We start from the raw sequence: 21,520 nt of genomic DNA, 5'->3' as shown, positions 1-21,520 counted from the left end.
AGAGACAAGTAGATGGAATATGTAAAACAAATTGTTAAGGATGTAGGATGTAGGGGGTATACTGATATGAAACGACTAGCACTAGACATGGAATCTTGGAGAGCTGCAATAAACCAGAAATGACTGAAGAGAAAAAAGGCCTTTATGCCAAACCTATGAGTACATGCCTAAGTTCCCTTTAAAAGGAGTTATTGATTCATCAATGCAAACCCTTTTGCCAACAGTATAAGCTTTATGAAAAATTTTATTAAGTCAGTCGATCAAATTTTGTATTTATGCAACCTGTCACCAGACCTACAAGTTTCATTTTCAGTTACAATGTAATATTGCCAACAGAATTTGAAATTGATTTCAGCTTATTTCACCAACCATTTTTGTATAGAATGCTGTTGGACCAGCAATCTTTTATTGCTGGTTTGTTATCAAGATCCATCCACAAAAGACATAGCATTTCACTGATACTTGTATCGGACCATAATGCTAAATTTGAATGGCATTTGGCAGGTTTTCTCTTTAAAACTGAATATAGTATACACTGCTGTGCATAGAGATTGGTTTGTTTTACAAAAGTTTTAATATGTCTTTGTTTATAAATAGTAAATAATAATCTAGAGGATCCTTTCCCATAACCTCATGATAAAAATCTTTGTTGTATCCTCCCTGAATCATTAGGTTTTCACTGAAACCACAGCAATTATTAAGGTTTCCACAAATAACCTCATCATCAACTATTACATTCGAAATGATATGCCTCGTAGTTTTGGGTGTAGTATTTCTTAAAGTACTAGCTCTGTTAGTACTTATACTATTACTGGATCTAGAATTATTCTGGGAAGATTTACCTGGAGGATTTCCCAGGTGGCCTTGGTTAAATTCATTTAATGTACCTGGTTGACAATTATGTCCAACTGCTGAGTTGTGATAGTCAAGAGTTATTTTGTAGTACTATGGCTATGTTTTCTTGGTTATGGTCTTCTGATGTAACTGACTGAACATCAGTGTTACCAAAACTGCAAAACCCAATGGTACTACATACTAATTCACAACCTAAAACACATATTAGAATAGGAGAAACCATGTATCTGTGTATTGAAAAGCAGTATGAACATTAGAACTTGCCTTTTAGTCATCATCATATAGAATACACATAGGCGGTGAAGTAAGACCAAGCGTGTACCAGAAATCATACTCAAAGATCTGAGGAAATTATCAGACAATCCTCGTAAGTGACACATGCGAGCTATAGAAAGAAATTTAAGTGTATTAAAGATGATGTACATGGGAGTTAACTGGTAAACGAATTAAAAATCACAAATATAATCGTTAATGCTAGGAACAAATTTAATGATATGGTTAAAGCATATGAAGGTTTTCCAGAGAAAGAAAGGTTGCACTGGAAAACTCAAATGGGACAAGGAATGCAAGCCTGTGAAGGAATGAAACTTCTCTGAAAGATGAAGTACCGAACTGAAAGAAAAGGAAAAATATCAAAGGAAAGTGAAAAAGTGAACTTTCAAATACTGATTTATCATAGCTTTCTGATGGCTGGATTGAGAGAAGATATACATATATATCTTCTACCAATCAAAAAATTATGATTTTTTTTTTCTTAAATGTTTATAAACAATAAGTAAGAACTGCAATAATAATTATAAAATAAGTTTTACTACCATAATTCATTCATTCAATATCATAGCAGGTATTAAAACACAAAAATGTTCAATAAAACTAAATTGACACTGAAAATACTATCAAATATCCATTTAGAATCGTTTTTTTGGCCTTGTAGTTACAATTGAACATACTTATAGGCAAAACACGTGGGTCAAATCAAATGGTAAACAATAAAAATTAGATTAATTTTGAATCTTAGGCCCTCCTTAGCGATTGATTTTGAAGCCAACTTCTCTTTTGTTATTGTGTCACGGGAGGTTAGTTTCGTATTACGATAATTTGTTTCGTAAATTGAATATATAAATAATTAATTAATTAATTTTATTTATATTTAAGATTCAATCAATTTTCATCATTAAAAAAAGAAAAATGTTTACACAAGAGGTAATCAATTTTGAACACCTAACAATCCCATTCCAAGACGCCGCCCGCTAGAACAACCCGCCCAGAGGGCCTACATGCAAAAATATATACTACCATTTCATAATACTGACATTCATAAATAAAATAAAAACACATTAGCTATCTTAAACAATAAAAATAAATATACCTGTCTATACTCACAGTTACAATGAAATTATATACTTGTTAATTGTTTAAAATACTACAAAATGATTTTAGGTTAGTATTTAACCTACAGCTAAGGTTATTTTTCCAATTATCGAAGTTCCACTGATACTAAAAAAAGGTAACTTTTCCGAATTTTTTACGACGAACTGTACTTCTGTTACTTGTTGTATAACTTGTTATTGTGTTATCTGTTATTTATTTTCATATACTTGAGTGTAGCCACCTCACAACGTGTCTCTGAAACCTCCAGTTTGCAATTACAAAACGAATTATTCAATACGAACTGATAAATAGATAACTTCCAATACACATAAAAAGATTATGTATAAAAAGTTTATACATAAAAAGAGAGACTGATCGATATGAAAAAATTAATAGTTACATTTATTAAACCATTGTACAAAGCGAAATTTTCTGCGTTAGGAAAGAAATACGGTGTTAATTCAAAACTATGAAAGATATGGCGAGTAACACGTATACCGTACTGAATTTCACTAAAAAAAAATTGTTTGTGCTCTTTATTCAGACAGATTACATACCAGGTTAAATTGTCATTTTACAATTTATTACACTTAAAACCTACAACTGATGTGACAAACTTCAAATCAAGATTTGTTGTTGCATTTCTACTTTCTACAAATTAACGCAAGTCATCACTTTCAAAATACCTTGTTTTAAATCTAAGGCAAATTATTGTAATTACTTTCAAAACCGTGGCATCTCAATGCTTAACCCAAGTAATTTGCATGAAATTATGCGACTATGCGAAACTCCACACTTTACAATTAAATTGTACAGGGCTGTCGCTTTCGAATCCCGAGCATCTATCTACCTTAAGCTAAACCATTTAAAAATACTGGTGTTAACCACTCGTGATATTGTTCATACGAGAAATAATTTAGTGGTGCTCGTACGAAATGATTTTCCTTTACCAAGTGAGTTCCTTTTTTATTTCAGTTATGTAGCATACTTATCGATTCGTACGTGAAGTATGGTATATAATTAAATATACATATTTCAATAAATTGTTTGTTTGGTAATTAAATAATCAACTTCTGATGAAACTTTTAATGAATTTTAAGTATTCATTAGTAACGTGAAGAACAAGGTATATTAAGAAAAAGTAAATGATAACATTCGATATGCTATTACTTTTTCTTTTAATTATGCACAGCACACCATCCAAATTATTTATAATAGATTTATATAACTCACGGTATTTCTAACGTAACGAATTTTCCAAATTATTCAGTTTTGGTAATTACGATTCTATTAATCATGAAACTAATAAGTATGATACTAGTAAATATCGAAGAAGTTGATTTCGACATAAACAAAAAAATAATAACCATATTGTTCATTTATGTTTCATACGAAATATAAATGAAATGTTTTTTTCATTTAATATACATATGTTTATTTTTTTATTTTATTTTATTTTATTTTTTTTTTTTTTTTTGTTATTTCATTTCATGAAAGAAGTTTGAAATGTAAATAGTTATTTTAAAAACTTTCGCGCACTGCAAGAGAACTTTCGATCACTGTTCTGTTCGTACTTTCCAAACTATTCCACTTGTTAGTACTACCAACATTTACTATACAAACGAAAAAACCGCCTTTGATATGTTAAGTTGCTAGTTATGAACATATTTACTCAATCCCTAAGTCTTTTATTTATTATTTTATACAGTGTAAAACTTGTCTTTCCTATTGTGATTTCTATAATAAATTAAAATTTGAAAAGTAAACCTGAAATTGTGCTGAAACACCTTTCTAACAACAGAACAGTGTACAGAGCTGTTGTTACCAAGGCAACAAGAAAACCAACATTCAAGTTTGGTAAAGTAGACCATATGCTTACATGTGCAATTAAATATCATATTTAGATACACTTGTTACAGTGCGGGTATAATCTTAATCGTAAAACATGAAATAAAATTTTAATAAAAATATTAATGGGGTCTATATCTTATAACTAAAAGTACTGCAAGAATTATTTTCTATAAAAAAAATAATCAAAAAGGAAGTTTACCTTACATATTTAAATCACAATGGAAAAAATCCCCCAGACTTTAGAAGCCACAGTTACAGCTAAAAGAATGTCTAAAATTATACTACAGAGTATAACAAATATTAAGATAATGGTAAGAATATTCTAAGCTCAACTAAAATTTAATATTTTTTAAATATTTTATTTTTATACAAGCTTAACATACTTTTTATTAATGTTGTTTATCAAAAACAGAGTTTTAAAAATTTCCAGGCAAGTAGTAATAAAATATAACAAAAAACTGTTATTGAGTTTTTTTTAATTTGTATAACTTTTGAATTGTACTGTGTACAAAGTTAAATTAAAAACTTAAAATAAACATAATCAAGCTGAGATATTTTGTTTAAAGCTACACTATGTGTTATGAACAGTTAGAAATACAGATATCTTGTATAAATAGTAAAACTTATGTCAGTGCTCACGAACAATTAAACAATTTTCCCTAAATTAAACAATTTTCTGAGGTTGTATTACTTTTACCAAACTGAAAAAGGAAAATTTAGACATTTCAAGTTGTTCCAACTGAATTGGTATTATTAAAAAAATATTTATACATTATTTATAACAAAACTTGTTCAAAAAATTAGTTGTCTATAAAAGAAATAGTTTTTAACTTGCATTTTACTGTTTGTTACAAATGAAAATATATTTCTGTACTATTTAAAATAGAAATTCAGCAGCAGAAAACTAAAAACTCAATGCTTATGCTTTTCAAAATAATTTTAAAATATCAACTTAGAAAATAACAAACCAATCAAATTTCATAATAGAATATTTGTAAAAACTTCAAAATATTTTCAGTTGTCTTTATAATAATCTAAAATGATGATACTGCAGCTCGTATTCTGACATATGCTAGGTGGCAAGTTTTAATTAGAATGTGGTAAAAAATGATGTTTAATCTAATTGGATCTGTTCATTTTATATATTGTTATTGTGAGGTTTTCTATCTTTACATATTTCATATTATTCAATAGAGTAAGATGTTTTTTTTAATATGTATAATATCAACTTTGTTATCAGTGTTTGTGAATTTGTATGATTTTATACAGCTGGCAAATGCAGACTCTATATTGCTGTGGAGTGCATTTATTTGTTCATCATATCATTGTTTGAAGTTGCAACCTGTTTGGTTAATGTAGAAACACTGTGCAGTTAGAACAGGTACATATTTGCCCCTAAAAAGTATGTTTATTTGGTGACTGTCATGCTAGTAAGGGGTTTTCCTGAAAAATATTTTCTTCTAATCTTTCCCTATGTATTATAAAATTGCATATTTTTTATTTTCTTAGTCTAAATTTTTATTTGTTTACATATTTATGGATTTCTGTGTATTTTAAAAGTATGTTTTTATTTATTGTTTTACATAATGGTGAGGCAAAGATAATTTACTTGTTTTTATTGTTACATTAAAATTGTAAAGCTTTCTTTTCAAATAAATGTATAAAAGTTATAATTTCAAAGAAAGGGATAAAAAGAAAAAGAAATATACATAAAAGATGTTACTAAAAAAGTACAAATAAAAAAAAGAAAGTTAATGGGATATCCCAGATATGTATAAAAAAGATTATCTATAACTAGATGTGCATTTTGATTGTAAACAATCAATAGTACATATTAAGGAATTAATGAGAAATAAAAAACAAAAGAAATTAATACTTCACACTTACATGAAACACTATGAAAAAATTATATTTATAAAATAAAACAAAACAAAAAATAATTCATTGTAGTCTAAAGTGTATGTCTGCAGTCCATGTGTTTGTTTTATATTTGTTTTTGGTTTTATTTGATACGAAATGCGTATTTAATTGTGGAATGTCATTCTTTGTAAATGGCTGTTAAACATTTCTCCTGCTACATTACTTGATAATCTGTTTATACATTATAGCACTAGCAAGTTAATAGTTTACCTCAAATATAATGTGCTGATAATTCTAGTTCTAATTTTTATTTTTAGGGATATCAATTACTGTGATCATTAGCCCCTTTCCACATAAAAAAAAAAACTTTCCCTCACAAGACTAGTCTTGTGTACAGTGATCATCTAAAAAATAGACTTGACAGGTTGTATTGAAACCCCACAATAACACAAGATGACAGGATGTAAATAAAATACTGAAACCATATCTTATGAAATGTTGTCAAAATTCTCAAAACAACTTCACTGTTCTATAAAAATTAAAAGACACACACATTAAAAACTCTTAAAACACAATATGACAAGGATGTAAAGAGTCCTTGCCATTTAAAATCATACAAATCACTTATATCAAAAATGTTAAAACAACTTTAAATGTCAAACAAAAATTAAAAAGTACGTTTTCCATTAAAAGTTCATCAAAAAAACATATAATAACTGTATTCTAAGAATCTATCACCTAGGTTTACCCTTAGACCATCCTTTCTTTCTTCTTTTTTTCCACCTATCTGAAGACCTTGATGTCAAATTCCAAGGTATCTGAGGCCTCGGAGTCTTCTGATCCTGTTCAGTAAATTACACAGGATGTGGCATCAGATGATACCAGCTCTGATTGTTTGGTCAGCAGTGCATCAGAGTCAAGGCTCAATGAACTACACACTTTAGTGGGGCGTTCATTGAGTGGGGAGGCTGAAGTACCTGTCTTTTGATTTAAAGGCCTCCATATCTTCAGAAACTCCATTGTTGAACATTCAAAGTCCTCTTTTTGTAGTAGCTTAATTTCTGGCCTTGCTGTTGCCTGAATGGGCATTTTCTCAATTTTGACTTTAGCCTGGATTGATTTAGCTTTGGGCTTCTTCTCTGTGTTAACCCCATTGCTATTCTTGTGACTGGTTGATGGCTCATTGATGGGTTGGACAGAATTTTTAGATTTGGAAGCATACTCTTAGTTTGACCATGCATGCTGGAGCTGCTGCCAATTCAGAAACCACATGCTCTGGTTTAATGGAAGCAGCAGCAACCTATGCATATGACTCAGTCTTTGGCATTCTGCCACGCATAATTTTCCTGGCTTCAAAGTAGCTGACTTTCTGTAGAGTGTTGACCTCTTGTACAGCTACCCTTGTTTGTAGGTCAGATGATTTCTAGATTTTGCAGAATGGTGTTCGTGATAATTGACACAGACAGGTGGGTCCCTGCACAGGTCATCAGGATGTAATGGGTCACCACATACATAGATGTGCTTCCACGTAAAATGTGATGCTGTGTGTCTGAATCAGCATAAAGTAGTCGGGATAAACAGACAAATGAACAGTCTGTTATCCACAGAATTTATCTTCTCTGGACACTTAAGCTTTTTAAAGGTTACCATGTGTGACACAGAGAGTACTTGGGGGATGTAATCTCTATGTCAAAGACAACGTTCTTACAACTTAAATATTTTTTTTATATTCATATCTTATATTGCAAGCCCACTTAATTCTTATATTTAATTCAGCTTCTTCTTTTTCTAAGCTATGACTTCTGTCTTAAATTGCAAAGTTCTGTCTTAACTGACTATTTTGTTAAGCAAGTTATATTTTGTTACAGTAATAGAATCAAATAAAGTCCTTATACTTTCATAAGAATGAAATAGATTCTTTTTTTAATTTGGCTGCTGTTGTATCCCAACATTCGAGATATTGATCTAAGCCAGCTATCGAATATAGGATTGGAGTGATGGATAGTTCTTACATTATTATTGCGTTCAATTAATTCATTATTCATTATCTTTCAGTTACTAATTACATTCTCATTAATAAATATTGTTTTACAATTCAAAAATGCGTGAGCATATTTAATTACAGATATAACAGTTACTAATCTTAATTTTTCAAAAGTTTCAGATTTATTTTTACAATTTTATAGTTAAATACAGTCACAATGAGTAAATAGATTTGCTCACAATCGCAAAAACTAAGCTACAATACAGACTATTCAACATGCTCATGACACCTGAAAATAACACAATAGAAATTAACCCTATAAAATACTTGGTACCCATGAATAGAAATTAAAGCATTTTAACTGGCTTACTTCTATACAAAATAACTAAAAATGGAAGCAAAACAGCTAAAACAAAAAACACAATAACATGCACGAAGAAAAACTTACAGAAAATAGTTCACAAATTAAAAAAAGAATAAGGAAAGTTAGATACAATATAAACTTAAGACAAACATAAAACACTCCTTAAATACAAAATACCAGTAAAATTAACAAACACAAGACTTATTGTATATACTTCAAGCCAGCATGCAATAACAAATGAAACCACTCATAACAAATTCAGACTCATCATTTTTTTTTCTTTTTCTTGTATCAATCTGTTAGAACTTAATTAATTAAATTATAATTTTTTTTTTCTTAGCCAATCAATAATTTAAATCTTAACTTTATTTTAAATCTGTCCAAATCTGCATCCTTTTTATGTCTGGTGGCAAACCTGCTTGGATAATTATGGTGACAATTTATTTTCCTGTGGTTTATGGTCCAAGTTGCCTGGCTCATTTTCACATAAATTGATATCTGCACCCATGTAGTATCTTAATTTAAAAATATTTAAATCTCAAATTAAAAAAAAAAATTAATACTTTTTGTGTTATTTATATAAAAACTGTTATAGCTTGGTTTACAAGCGTTAAATAAAGAATGCTGGCAAAAATTAAGAGGTATGATGGAAATACATGATTACCTCGATTTATATAATATCTGTCATAAATATTTAGCGCCAGAGGTACTTCCTGCTATTGAATCTGAGAATCAAACAATTATTACTCCTATGATTGATGGTTATCCAGTACGAGATTTAGAAATGAGTATGGCTACACAAATTTTGAAAAAAAATAAAGCCGTTTCCGATTTTTGTTTACAGTTTGAAGTAAGTAAAATAAACTATTTCACTCACTATTTAATATATTTTATCACACAATGTAAGTTAAACGTTTAGTCTAAAGTAAAGAAAATAATTATAACTTATAAACAAAATTATATTACTATTATTCTTTATACATTAAAAAATTCATCTCTAAAAATGGTATGGCAATTGTAACTGAGTATCAGTCAGTAATTGTTAGAATTAAATAAATAAATAATTTTACAGTTTCATATCAATTTAATCATAGTTTGACATTTTTCACGTTGCTAGAAATATTTTAAAGAATTAATGAAACAAATTAAATCACCTTAAAAACAGTAAGTAAAGAGAACTAATTTTTTTTCAGTTCTTACCTTCCCAGCTGTACCTCTATTGCTGGTACAGCAGCAAGCTATACTTTGAGGAAATACAGCAATAAACCAAATTTTTGGGTATCAGTTTTCAAAAATGCTCTACCTTATTTTAAGAAACACAAAAAAGTTACAGCAATTACTAAAAGATGTAAATATATTCCTGGAAGATTTATGTCTTCATTAATATTTTATTTCCAAACTGGATCAAATTTCTATATTTGAGAAATTGATGGCATTAAATTTTGGAAAATATTAAAAAAGCAGCAGAGATAGTATAGGGAGGCTGAATGGAGACCCTTACTTAAAATATTAATTTTTTTTAAAATTTAATTTTCAAGATTGAAAATCCAACTGTACTTAGTATTATTGTAAACAGGGGATTCCATGGTCCGAATTGAAGAATTTTAAACATTTATTGTATTTTCTGATACTTAAATGTTTTTTTTTTCTTTAAGTAATAGTTGAAATTAAAAATGTTATATAAAAATAGCTATTGAGCTAGGGCAAGAGTCAATTGAGAACCAAATGTTTTAAGGAATTGTATTTTAAATGCAGTACAATTTGATTACCCACCAGGTTGGTCTAGAGGTGAACACGTCTTCTCAAATCAGCTGATTTGGAAGTCAAGAGTTCCAGTGTTGAAATCCTAGTAAAGTCAGTTATTTTTACAGGGATTTGAGTACTAGATCGTGGATACTGCTGTTCTTTAGTGATTGGGTTTCAATTAACCACACATCTCAGGAATGGTTGAACTGAGACTGTACAAGACTACACATCATTTACACTTGTACATATCATCCTCAGTCATCCTCTGAAGTATTATCTGAAAGGTAATTACCGGAGGCTAAACAGGAAAAAAAAGAAAGTACAATTTGATGAGAAAAACTGTAGTTTGGTCAAGGGGTCAACTGGAACTTAAAGGTTTTTACTAAGAATTTTAATTTTTTTCTCAACTGTACCTTTAATACTGCATAATTTTTAAGGTAAAAATGTCATATGATGAAGGGGGTCAAATCAGATCCAAAATTGTTTACTAAATATTTTGATCATTTTTCATAATTGTTGGTCAAATCTGTGTTCGTTCTTTACCCAGTTAGCTAAACCAATAAAAATATTATTTTCATTATTTTTAATAAAAATAAAGATTATAATCATTAATAACTTATATTTATTAATAACACTTATATTTTTTTAATTTTATTTAATAAAATTACTCACTTTATGGCACTAAATCTGCTTGGCTTTTCCATTCATAAAAGCTAAATAGTAGTAATAATGATATTTATCATTTTTATTTAAAATGTATTTGTTATATTAATTTAATTCCAGTGCTGATAAAGTTTTGCAATTCTTTGCCAACTATTTACTTTTTGAAATCAAAGTTGTTTTTAATTTGAGAGAATTATAAAATTTCAGAACTATTAAAAAAAATATTGAAATATTAAAAAAAACAAATTGAGAAAGATTACTTTTTCGGTTACACTTCTTTAACACATTAAAAAGATATTTAAAAAATTTTTAAGTATAAAATAAATTAAGAAATTGAAAACAATTATAATAAATTTCAGATATCACAAGCAGCACGTACGTTTATCATCAGTTTGGAAGATCTACACAATTATATGAAAGAAAAGATTGAAAGAACACCAGATATGGAGAAAAACCACTTACAAAATTTAAAACAGTTGTTTGAAGAAAATGTAGCAATGGATAATAAAATAGCGGCATTACAAAATAAAATTAATGCATTAGAATCTCACCAGAAAAGTTTATTCCAAGAAAGACAGAGTGTAGCTACAATTTACAGTTCTCAAATTACAAACATTAGACAAAAGTTTTTAAAGAGAATAGAAGAAAAAATGTAAGTGTATATAGAATAAATTTGTTAATCTAATCTTTGGTTGTCTGTAATTCTAGTTATTCACACTGATCCAGGCCACTTGCATGAAATTTGTAACATATTTGAGGGAAAAAATTCAAAATATAAAAGTAATTCCTTTTATTTATGGTGTGACATTACAGAGTATATAGTGTATTTTGTAAAATATATTAATTTACTATTTCATAAGTTTTCTACTGCTGTAAAGTACATAATAATTAAGGATAAGATTAAATAAATTATGTGAGAGTTTATCTCTAAAGTAAAGACCGTTTCATCGTATAAAAATTTATTCTGAAAACTTTAAAAATATTTTTTATTTCTCTTAAACTACATACCTTATACTACTTTTCTATATAATCGCCACATGAATTAAGACATTTGTCGTAGCGAAAACCAGCTTCAATATACCTTTTTCGTATTCGTCTGGTCCTAGTCAATTTAGCTAGTGATTAACAGCATTTTTAAGTTCGTCGTCACCCGCGAATCGCTTACCGCTCAAAAATTCTTTCAATTACCCAAACAAATAGTAATCAGAAGGAGCCAAGTTCGGACTATATGGTGGTGAACGTAAATTTGCCATCCAAATGGTCTTGGTAAATCACGTGTCGGACCCGCATCATGTGGAGTGCATTACCGTACAGCAGAACGACGCCGTCGGTCAGCCGCCCACGTCGCTGACTTTGAATGGCGCACCATAACTCACGTAGATTTTCGCAGTAGACTTCTGCATTTATAGTTGTTCCACGTAGCATGAACTCAATCAGCAGTGTGCCAAACCGATCCCAAAAGACTGTGGCCATCAGTTTGCGTCCAAATGGCTATGGTTTGACTTTTGTAGGTCTGGTTGGTAGTAGAGGATGACGCCACTCAACTGCCGTTTTCTCTCTGGCGTGTAATACGAAATCCATATTTCATCGTCGGTAACAATTGAATTAAGGAATTCATCACCTTTTTCTGGGTAGCGCATCAAAAATTCGAAAGCATATTCCATTCGGATTTTTTTGTGACGCTCCGTTAAGACGTATGGCACCCAACGTGCATAAAACTTTTCTGAAGCCTAAACGATCATGAACAATGCGACCAGTAACAGCTCTTGAAACATCAGGAAAAAGAAGATCCAGGTCGGAAATACTGGAGCGATGATCGTTTCTGATTTCATCATAGACGCGTTTCGCAAGTCTCTGTGATTATCGAGGGCCACCCAAAACGTTCTTCATCATGCACATTAATTCTGTTATTTCTAACCTTTCCCACCATTTTCGGGCGTTACTTTCATTCATTACATTATCGCCGTACACCGCAATCAACTGCCTACAAATTTCAACTGGCTTCAGGTTTTATAGTATAAAAAACGTACGACTCCACGTATTTCACAGTCGGCAGCAAGATTGACTTTCCTATTCATTTTTTATAACGTAATAACTCACACATAATCAAAGATACTACAACGCTACAACGTACAGATACAATGCAGTGTCTAATCTGTTCATTCTTAGGAGAATGAACAGATATAATAGAGAAATAAACAAACAGCAAGTTGGACTTGCACTCTATTCGGTTTACAGGTCCTTACAAAGTTTTATCAAAATCGGTCAAATATTGCGCCCGCTAGAAAGAAAAATCCTGGAAAAACATCAAAAATATCAGTTTTTTACCTATATATCTAGTTCCAGTCAACCGATTCGCTCGAAAATCGATAGAAATCTCACTCTATTCGGTTTGCACGTCCTTACAAAGTTTTATCAAAATCGGCCATATATTGCGCGCGCTAGAAAGAAAAAACCTGGAAAAGACATCAAAAATATCAATTTTTTGCCTATAATTCTAGTTGCAGTCAACCGATTCGCTCAAAACTCGATAGGAATCTCACTCCATTCGGTTTACACGTCCTTACAATGTTTTATGAATATCGGTCAAATATTCCGCCCGCTAGAAAGAAAAAACGTGGAAAAGACATCAAAAATATCAGTTTTTTGCCTATTATTCTAGTTCCAGTCAACCGATTCGCTCGAAAATCGATAGAAATCTCACTCTATTCGGTTTACAAGTCCTTACAAAGTTTTATCAAAATCGGTTAATTATTCCGCCCGCTAGAAAGAAAAAACCTAGAAATGGCATCAAAAATATCAGTTTTTTGCCTATAATATTAGTTCCAGTCAACCGATTCGCTCGAAAATCGATAGGAATCTCACTCTATTCGGTTTACACGTCCTTACAAAGTTTTATCAAAATCAGTCAAATATTGCGCCCGCTAGAAAGAAAAAACCTGGAAGAGGCATCAAAAATATCAGTTTTTTCCTTATAATATTAGTTCCAGTCAACCGATTCGCTCGAAAATCGATAGGAAAATCACTCTATTCGGTTTACACGTCCTTCCAAAGTTTTATCAAAATCGGTCAAATATTGCGCCCGCTAGAAAAAAAAAACCTGGAAGATGCATCAAAAATATCAGTTTTTTCCTTATAATATTTGTTCAAGTCAACCGATTTGCACGAAAATCGATAGGAAGGTCACACTATTCGGTTTACACGTATTTACAAAGTTTTTTCAGAATCGATCAAATATTACGCCCGCTAAAAAAGAATAAACCTGGACAAGGCATCAAAAATATCAGTTTTTTGCATATAATATTAGTTCCAGTCAACCGATTCGCTCGAAAATCGATAGGAATCTCACTCTATTCGATTTACACGTCCTTACAAAGTTTTATCAAAATCGGTCAAATATTGCGCCCGCTAGAAAGAAAAATCCTGGAAAAACATCAAAAATATCAGTTTTTTACCTATATATCTAGTTCCAGTCAACCGATTCGCTCGAAAATCGATAGAAATCTCACTCTATTCGGTTTGCACGTCCTTACAAAGTTTTATCAAAATCGGCCATATATTGCGCGCGCTAGATAGAAAAAACCTGGAAAAGACATCAAAAATATCAATTTTTTGCCTATAATTCTAGTTGCAGTCAACCGATTCGCTCAAAACTCGATAGGAATCTCACTCCATTCGGTTTACACGTCCTTACAATGTTTTATGAATATCGGTCTAATATTCCGCCCGCTAGAAAGAAAAAACGTGGAAAAGACATCAAAAATATCAGTTTTTTGCCTATTATTCTAGTTCCAGTCCAGCAATTCGCTCAAACATCGATAGGAATCTCACTCTATTCGATTTACACGTCCTTACAAAGTTTTATCAAAATCGGTCAAATATTGCGCCCGCTAGAAAGAAAAATCCTGGAAAAACATCAAAAATATCAGTTTTTTACCTATATATCTAGTTCCAGTCAACCGATTCGCTCGAAAATCGATAGAAATCTCACTCTATTCGGTTTGCACGTCCTTACAAAGTTTTATCAAAATCGGCCATATATTGCGCGCGCTAGAAAGAAAAAACCTGGAAAAGACATCAAAAATATCAATTTTTTGCCTATAATTCTAGTTGCAGTCAACCGATTCGCTCAAAACTCGATAGGAATCTCACTCCATTCGGTTTACACGTCCTTACAATGTTTTATGAATATCGGTCAAATATTCCGCCCGCTAGAAAGAAAAAACGTGGAAAAGACATCAAAAATATCAGTTTTTTGCCTATTATTCTAGTTCCAGTCAACCGATTCGCTCGAAAATCGATAGAAATCTCACTCTATTCGGTTTGCACGTCCTTACAAAGTTTTATCAAAATCGGCCATATATTGCGCGCGCTAGAAAGAAAAAACCTGGAAAAGACATCAAAAATATCAATTTTTTGCCTATAATTCTAGTTGCAGTCAACCGATTCGCTCAAAACTCGATAGGAATCTCACTCTATTCGGTTTACACGTCCTTACAATGTTTTATGAATATCGGTCAAATATTCCGCCCGCTAGAAAGAAAAAACGTGGAAAAGACATCAAAAATATCAGTTTTTTGCCTATTATTCTAGTTCCAGTCAACCGATTCGCTCGAAAATCGATAGGAATCTCGCTCTATTCGGTTTACACGTCCTTACAACGTTTTATCAAAATCGGTTAAATATTGCGCCCGCTAGAAAGAAAAATCCTGGAAAAAACATCAAAAATATCAGTTTTTTACCTATATATCTAGTTCCAGTCAACCGATTCGCTCGAAAATCGATAGGAATATCACTCTTTTTGGTTTACACGTCCTTACAAAGTTTTATCAAAATCGGTCATATATTGCGCCCGCTAGAAAGAAAAAACCTGGAAAAGACATCAAAAATATCAATTTTTGCCTATAATTCTAGTTCCAGTCAACCGATTCGCTCGAAAATCGATGGGAATCTCACTCTATTCCGTTTACACGTCCTTACAAAGTTTTATCAAAATCGGTTTTTTTTATTGCGCCCGCTAGAATGAAAAAACCTGGAAAAGACATCAAAAATATCAGTTATATCGGTTATACTGTGCGATTATTACTGCTGGAGAAAAATCCTACGTTGGTTAAAAAGGAGGTTGTGAAATTTACTTCTGAATGAACTGGTTATCAGTTAGTAGTGAACGGATATGTAGAAACTCCTATTAAAAATAGAAAAATCTGTGCTAGGAAAATGGGATGAATTTGACAAAAATTTTATTAAATTCAGTCAATTAGATCGACTGTACATAATGTCTATTTTAGAAATGAAATACCAACTTAAAATTTGGTATGTCAGTTAAAACAGCATTTTAACACATTTTTTTCGACTGTTAAGACAGTCGATAAAAACAGCATTTCGGTCAGTATTGAACAGGGGCTTGCAACTTCCAGAAAATAAAGGAAGAGGATTAATTGTGGTACATTTTGGCAATGAAAATGGTTTTTTAGAGGGGGGATTACTCATTTTTGAATCGAAAAATTCTGGAGACTACCACGATGACATGAACGGAGATATTTTTAGGAAGTGGTTTGAAAAAGTATTGTCGGTATTACCCGAAAATTGTATTGTTGTAATGAACAATGCTCCATAGTGTACCATAGAGTAGTACCATACTGTAAAGCTAGAAAATATTCCAAACAGTTCAAGGAGGAAACAAGAAATTGCTTTTTTAGCTGCAATAAAAAAATATCCACTTTTGAGAAAACAGTTTAAAAGCAGAACTCCTTGAACGGGTAAAACACAATCCTGACAAATTTAATAAATTTTTAATCGATGATTTGGCTGAGACAAAAGGTCATATGGTGTTAAAGCCCTCCCCTCTTATCACTTTAACCTTAACTCGATTGCATTAGTGGAGCCAAGTAAAAGGCTATGTTGCCTGAAATAATAATACATTTAAAATGAAAGACGTTAAAATCCTGCTTGAAAAAGGGATAAACGAGGTATCAACTGATAAGTGGAAACTGTGCATGAACCATATCACAGAAGAAGAAAAGAAGATGTAGGACTTAGATAATTTTCTCGATGTTGTGGTTGATGAACTAATAATTAATGTTAGATATGGTTCGTCGTCATAGCCAATTTCTGGGAGAGATGAAGAATCGGATATAGTGGAGGGAATCCAGTGTTTGTCAGACACTGACAGAGAATAAGGCAAGCAATTTTCTTAACATTTCGAAGTGATAATATTTTGCTCAAGTTATTTATTTTACCTATTAAATTATTTTTAATAATTATGGTAGTTATTGTTTGGGATATTATTGTTTTCGTAGGTTTTATTATATTAAAAATTTTGTGAGGGATTAAAAAGTTATACATTTAGTATAAAATTAAGTATAAAGTAAATTAAATAAATAATTATAATTAAATAAATTATTATAGTAATTAGAATTAGAATTTAAAAATAAATTAAATTAAGTATAAAGTGAGTATAAAATTTTGTGAGGAATTACAAAAAATTGTAAGTTTAGTATGTAATATTTTTTTTAGGCATACTGTTCCACAGCACTCTGTCATCTACATTGTGTTTGTGTAATTTGCTTCTTAAAATGAACAGAGAGTACATTACTTCTTACTTTTCTTTCTTTTTCTGTTTAGCCTCCTGGAATTACTGTTCAGGTATTACTTAAGAGGATGATATGTATGAATGTAAATGAAGTGTATGTAGTCTTGTACAGTCTCAGTTTGACCATTCTTGAGATGTGTGGTTAATTGAAACCCAACCACCAAAGAACACCAGTATCCACGATCTAGTATTCAAATCCATATAAAAGTTCAAACTTCCAAATTAGTTGATCTGGGAAGATGCGTTCACCACTAGACCAACCTAGAGGGTTAGAGAGTACATACTAGCATGGCCATGAATGACACAGGTTTGCCAACCTTAAGGAGATAAATTTCTCAGTGGTCTTCACTTTAGAGAAATCCTCATAAATATTTCACTAAATTTAATTCTAGTTCAATAAAGAAACCACTGAAATTAAAAGTTTGATACTGTAACAATAAATGAAAAGTCCAGACATTTAGGTAAAGTCTGGACTTTACCTAAATTTACTGGATCCAAGTATAGTCTCATCATATCTGGATTATCATTTTGCCAATATACAGTGTATAATAGGATTAAAGTTTTCCTGGCAATTAGTAACAAAAAGCTTTGCTTTTCTTTACCTAAATTAATAGAAATTATGGTAGCCTTTGTCAGTAAAAATAAAGAACAAAGCAGTATTAATCTGATGAAGGCTATCATACATGTGATTGGAAGCATTTTGATGTACAGTGACATGCAATTAATCCAAACTTGTTATAACTTCCTAAAAATGTAGTCTAATATCTAAAAATGTAAATACCTAATAACAAATATATCCTTCTTTATTGTTAATTAGTTCATTTACATAACTTTGCATATATTCAACAAACATATTATATCACACAAGGGCTGCACTGGTGCAGAAAGCTGTTATGGTACTGCTTTTTGGGAGAAAAATAATAAATTAAAAAAAAAAAATTTGTCTTTTCACATAAAATTTGTTTTAACTTAAGCCAATAAAAATGAACCTAAATTATAAAAATCAAACTGCACAATAATGGTCCTTGGTTTTGGATATCCTGAGGCAAATGGTGACAAAATAAATTGCTGAAAATCCACTTCACAAAAAAAATTACACATTTAACTTAAGAAAGATAAGTCTTCTTATCAATATAAAATTTGAAATGAAAGTTTATTTTTTGTAATACTATTACACAGCCAGCATTGCCATTGTTGTTGCCATTGTTATGCAGCCAGCAGGCGATGTGTAAGGAATTTTTAGTGCAATCTACTAACATGTAACGATGAAAATTATTTTACTACTATAATAATGTTCACTTTGCATAACAATTATTTTGATTTAAAGTATTATTTGTTTAGATAAAACCAATTATAAGTTTTAAATTACTGGCTACTCAGTATTGTAGAACCCACAAAAATTTGTAGCCAATAAATATAAATTTGCTTTGATTCATTTTGAAATAACCTCCCTTTAAGTATAAATTTTATTTAGTTAGCTTACTAAGTAATAATCAAATACATTCAAGTAATGAATGTATTTTATGCAATTGAACATGCACGCACACACACATATACATATATATTTATAATTTGGTTACCGTAAGTTAAAATTAATTCATTTTACCAAAGTTATTTTGATGTCTTGATCAGTATAGAAAAATCTGTTGTAAACCACTAATTTTTATTACATTTATTTAAATAAATCGAGAATGTATATTTCAATAACTAAGAATAAATTAAAAAACTTATTATTCAAATTTATAACAGTAATTTGTTTGATAATGAATTTTTTTCAATAATTTTAGGAAGGAATCTGAAGCACAAATGATAAGTGATTGGGAAAGTAGTGAAGTAAATCAAGCATCTCTCATTGAAGAAATAAATAATCAGAAAATAGCTCTTGAAAACATTCAAAAAGAAAGGCTAGCTAAAGAAAAAGAATTAAGAGTAAGAAGGTAAATTTAAGTTTTTTAACCATAAAATAAAGTGGTGGAAGCCATTTACAAAAGTTTCCAAAAAAAAGCCATGAGGTTGTGATCTAGGCATAAATAGAATTTCATTGCTAATTTAATTACCAATAAATACATTAGCTTTAGTACAGATTATAAGCTGTAATACTCATATTTGTTGAAAATGATTAAGCTTCTTGATTTCACAAATATTTCATTAATGCAAATCACAACTTTATTCTGCACAAAAAAAAATTCATCATTTTAATTAACAATTTCATGGAGTAGTAGTTTACCTGTGTCTCCTCATAGCTTACTGGTTTCTCAATAAATTTTAATAAATGGATTATCAAAGTTAAAAAACAATACATAACTATATTCTTTTTTCTCTTGTGAAATTAGCTCTTAAAGTTATGAAAAAATTACATAACTTTACACACTTTTCTTTACATTCAATAGGCTGCACTGTTTGAAACTCTTATGTATGTTGTGTGCCCTTTTTTAATCTCTTTCAAGAACACTTATAACCCTTTCACTCCCAGTTAGAATGCTTAAAAAAATTGAAAACAAGTTTTCACTATAAACCTTGAGGAAAATGTCTTTTGGCTGTAATGCAATACAGAATTGTATTGTTTTATAAGAGATGAATCCTTTTAGATCAGCAAAAGTTATGGGTTGAATTGTTGTCACACAACTCAAAATTTTAAGATAAAATTATAGTAGAATTCAACTTTTTTAAACCCATTTGAAGTAGTTATTTTTGTCTTTTCTGCATCACTTACCTTAACACCTTCAAAGGAAGTACTAAATGCAATTTAATTTTTCTGTTTATTCAAATGAAAGATCATCCCTTTGGTGTCTGGTTATTAAAATGTTTTTATGAATACCACCTGAGTAATAATCAGGCTATTATTAATTTGAATGGAACAACAATATTTTTTATAAATAAAAATATTTTTCCCTCTACAGATACAAGGTTGAATCACAACTTGTAGCACTACTGGAACAATATGATACTGATATAGGTGACAGGCATAGACAAAAGGAAGAATTAACAGCACAGTTAGAAGAAGAAAAAGTTGAATTGGAACAATTACAAGTAAGTAAAAAATTATTTTACATTTACATAAAACATGCTAAAACATATATAATAAAAAGATGAAGATTTTTTTTTTTAACTAAATGTAAAACCAGTTTCATAACTTACAAGTTTAACATTCCATGCCTCTTTTAGACATTTTGGCTCTGAAAGTTAATATTGTAGAGTTTATATGTTTTTTTGTGGTAATGAGTGACTGTCAAGTGACAGCTTTGTTGGGGAATGGGAAATATACACATTAATTCACTCCATAACCATGAAATATGGAAGGTTTGTACAGTGTAAACCAATAAATTAATAATTACTCATTCTTTTAAGAAATAATCAGTTTTATAAACTGCTTCAACTCAGCAAAAGAACCATTTAAAATTATAACATTTTTCATTAGTTTTAATTGACAATTTATTTAAGTTACTGATGATTATAAAAGAACACGTAAATTGCACTGTTATGATAACAATCAAATAACATGCCTCAATATCTATTTCAAATGATACTGTACCAGCCATCGGTACTTAATTACTAAATAACTAAATAAATTTACAGGAAAGATTTGATGAACAAGAAATTGAATATAACAGCTTAATGCAAGAGAAAGAAGTGTATGACAAAAGAATATTTGAAGATAAACTGGATCATATAAGAAGAAAAATAGCATGTCGTAAAATCCAAAGGTGGTTTCGAAAGTGTCTTGAGCGTAGAGCAAAGGGAAAGAAAAAAGGAAAAGGAAAAAAGGGGAAAAAGAAATAAAAAATAAAAAATATGTATGTATATACATTCACATAATGCTGTAAGTATAATCCTTAAAAAAAATCAATATTTTTATAAATGCTCATTTTTAATTTAAATAAAAATTTATCAATATATTTTGATTATTACCTTTATAGTGAATGTAAAAGACTTCCTTTTTATTTAGGTAAAAAATAATGACTGCAATTAAAATAAATACACACACAGGTATTCCAGGAGATACTCACCAATCCTAAGGGACTGTTCAGTACAACCAAATAAACCAAAAAAGGTTCATATAGACAAATGCTGAATCTTGCCTAATTTTCCAGTCTGCTATTTTGTTTTTTTTTTTTTTCAATAAAAATTTATATCTTAATAATGTTACAAATAACAGAAATTACAAATAATTATTTTTAATTCAATTAGTGAAGGAAGTGAAAATAGGCACAAAATTGTCAGACTGCAACAAATG

At 30.1% G+C, this 21,520-nt stretch overlaps 2 protein-coding genes across 4 annotated transcripts in view; one reads left to right on the top strand and one right to left on the bottom strand.

Moving 5' to 3' along the window:
* Positions 1 to 2,528, bottom strand: part of Nle (notchless protein homolog 1) — a 52,345-nt gene extending 49,817 nt beyond the window's left edge. The window contains exons 1-2 of one of the 3 annotated variants that reach the window (XM_075379259.1): positions 2,239 to 2,528; positions 1,120 to 1,240 (exon numbers count right to left, since the gene is read on the bottom strand). The gene's annotated coding sequence lies outside the window, so the exon portion shown is untranslated. Of the gene's footprint in view, positions 1 to 1,119; positions 1,241 to 2,224 lie in introns of all 3 variants that reach the window. The other 2 variants (XM_075379266.1, XM_075379251.1) reach the window with 2 other exon arrangements.
* The window catches only part of LOC142317846 (dynein regulatory complex protein 10-like), a 28,697-nt gene extending 7,631 nt beyond the window's left edge, over positions 1 to 21,066 (top strand). Inside the window, exons 2-6 of the mRNA XM_075354395.1 lie at positions 8,881 to 9,054; positions 11,054 to 11,319; positions 19,074 to 19,223; positions 20,187 to 20,316; positions 20,863 to 21,066. Of these exons, the coding sequence (XP_075210510.1) occupies positions 8,881 to 9,054; positions 11,054 to 11,319; positions 19,074 to 19,223; positions 20,187 to 20,316; positions 20,863 to 21,066 (924 nt within the window). The remainder of the gene's footprint in view (positions 1 to 8,880; positions 9,055 to 11,053; positions 11,320 to 19,073; positions 19,224 to 20,186; positions 20,317 to 20,862) is intronic.
* Positions 21,067 to 21,520: the final 454 nt, after the last annotated feature.

Source organism: Lycorma delicatula, chromosome 1 (genome assembly GCF_047948215.1).
Source record: "Lycorma delicatula isolate Av1 chromosome 1, ASM4794821v1, whole genome shotgun sequence".
NCBI classification, from domain to species: domain Eukaryota; kingdom Metazoa; phylum Arthropoda; class Insecta; order Hemiptera; family Fulgoridae; genus Lycorma; species Lycorma delicatula.
This window is presented reverse-complemented; position numbering and strand designations above follow the sequence as displayed.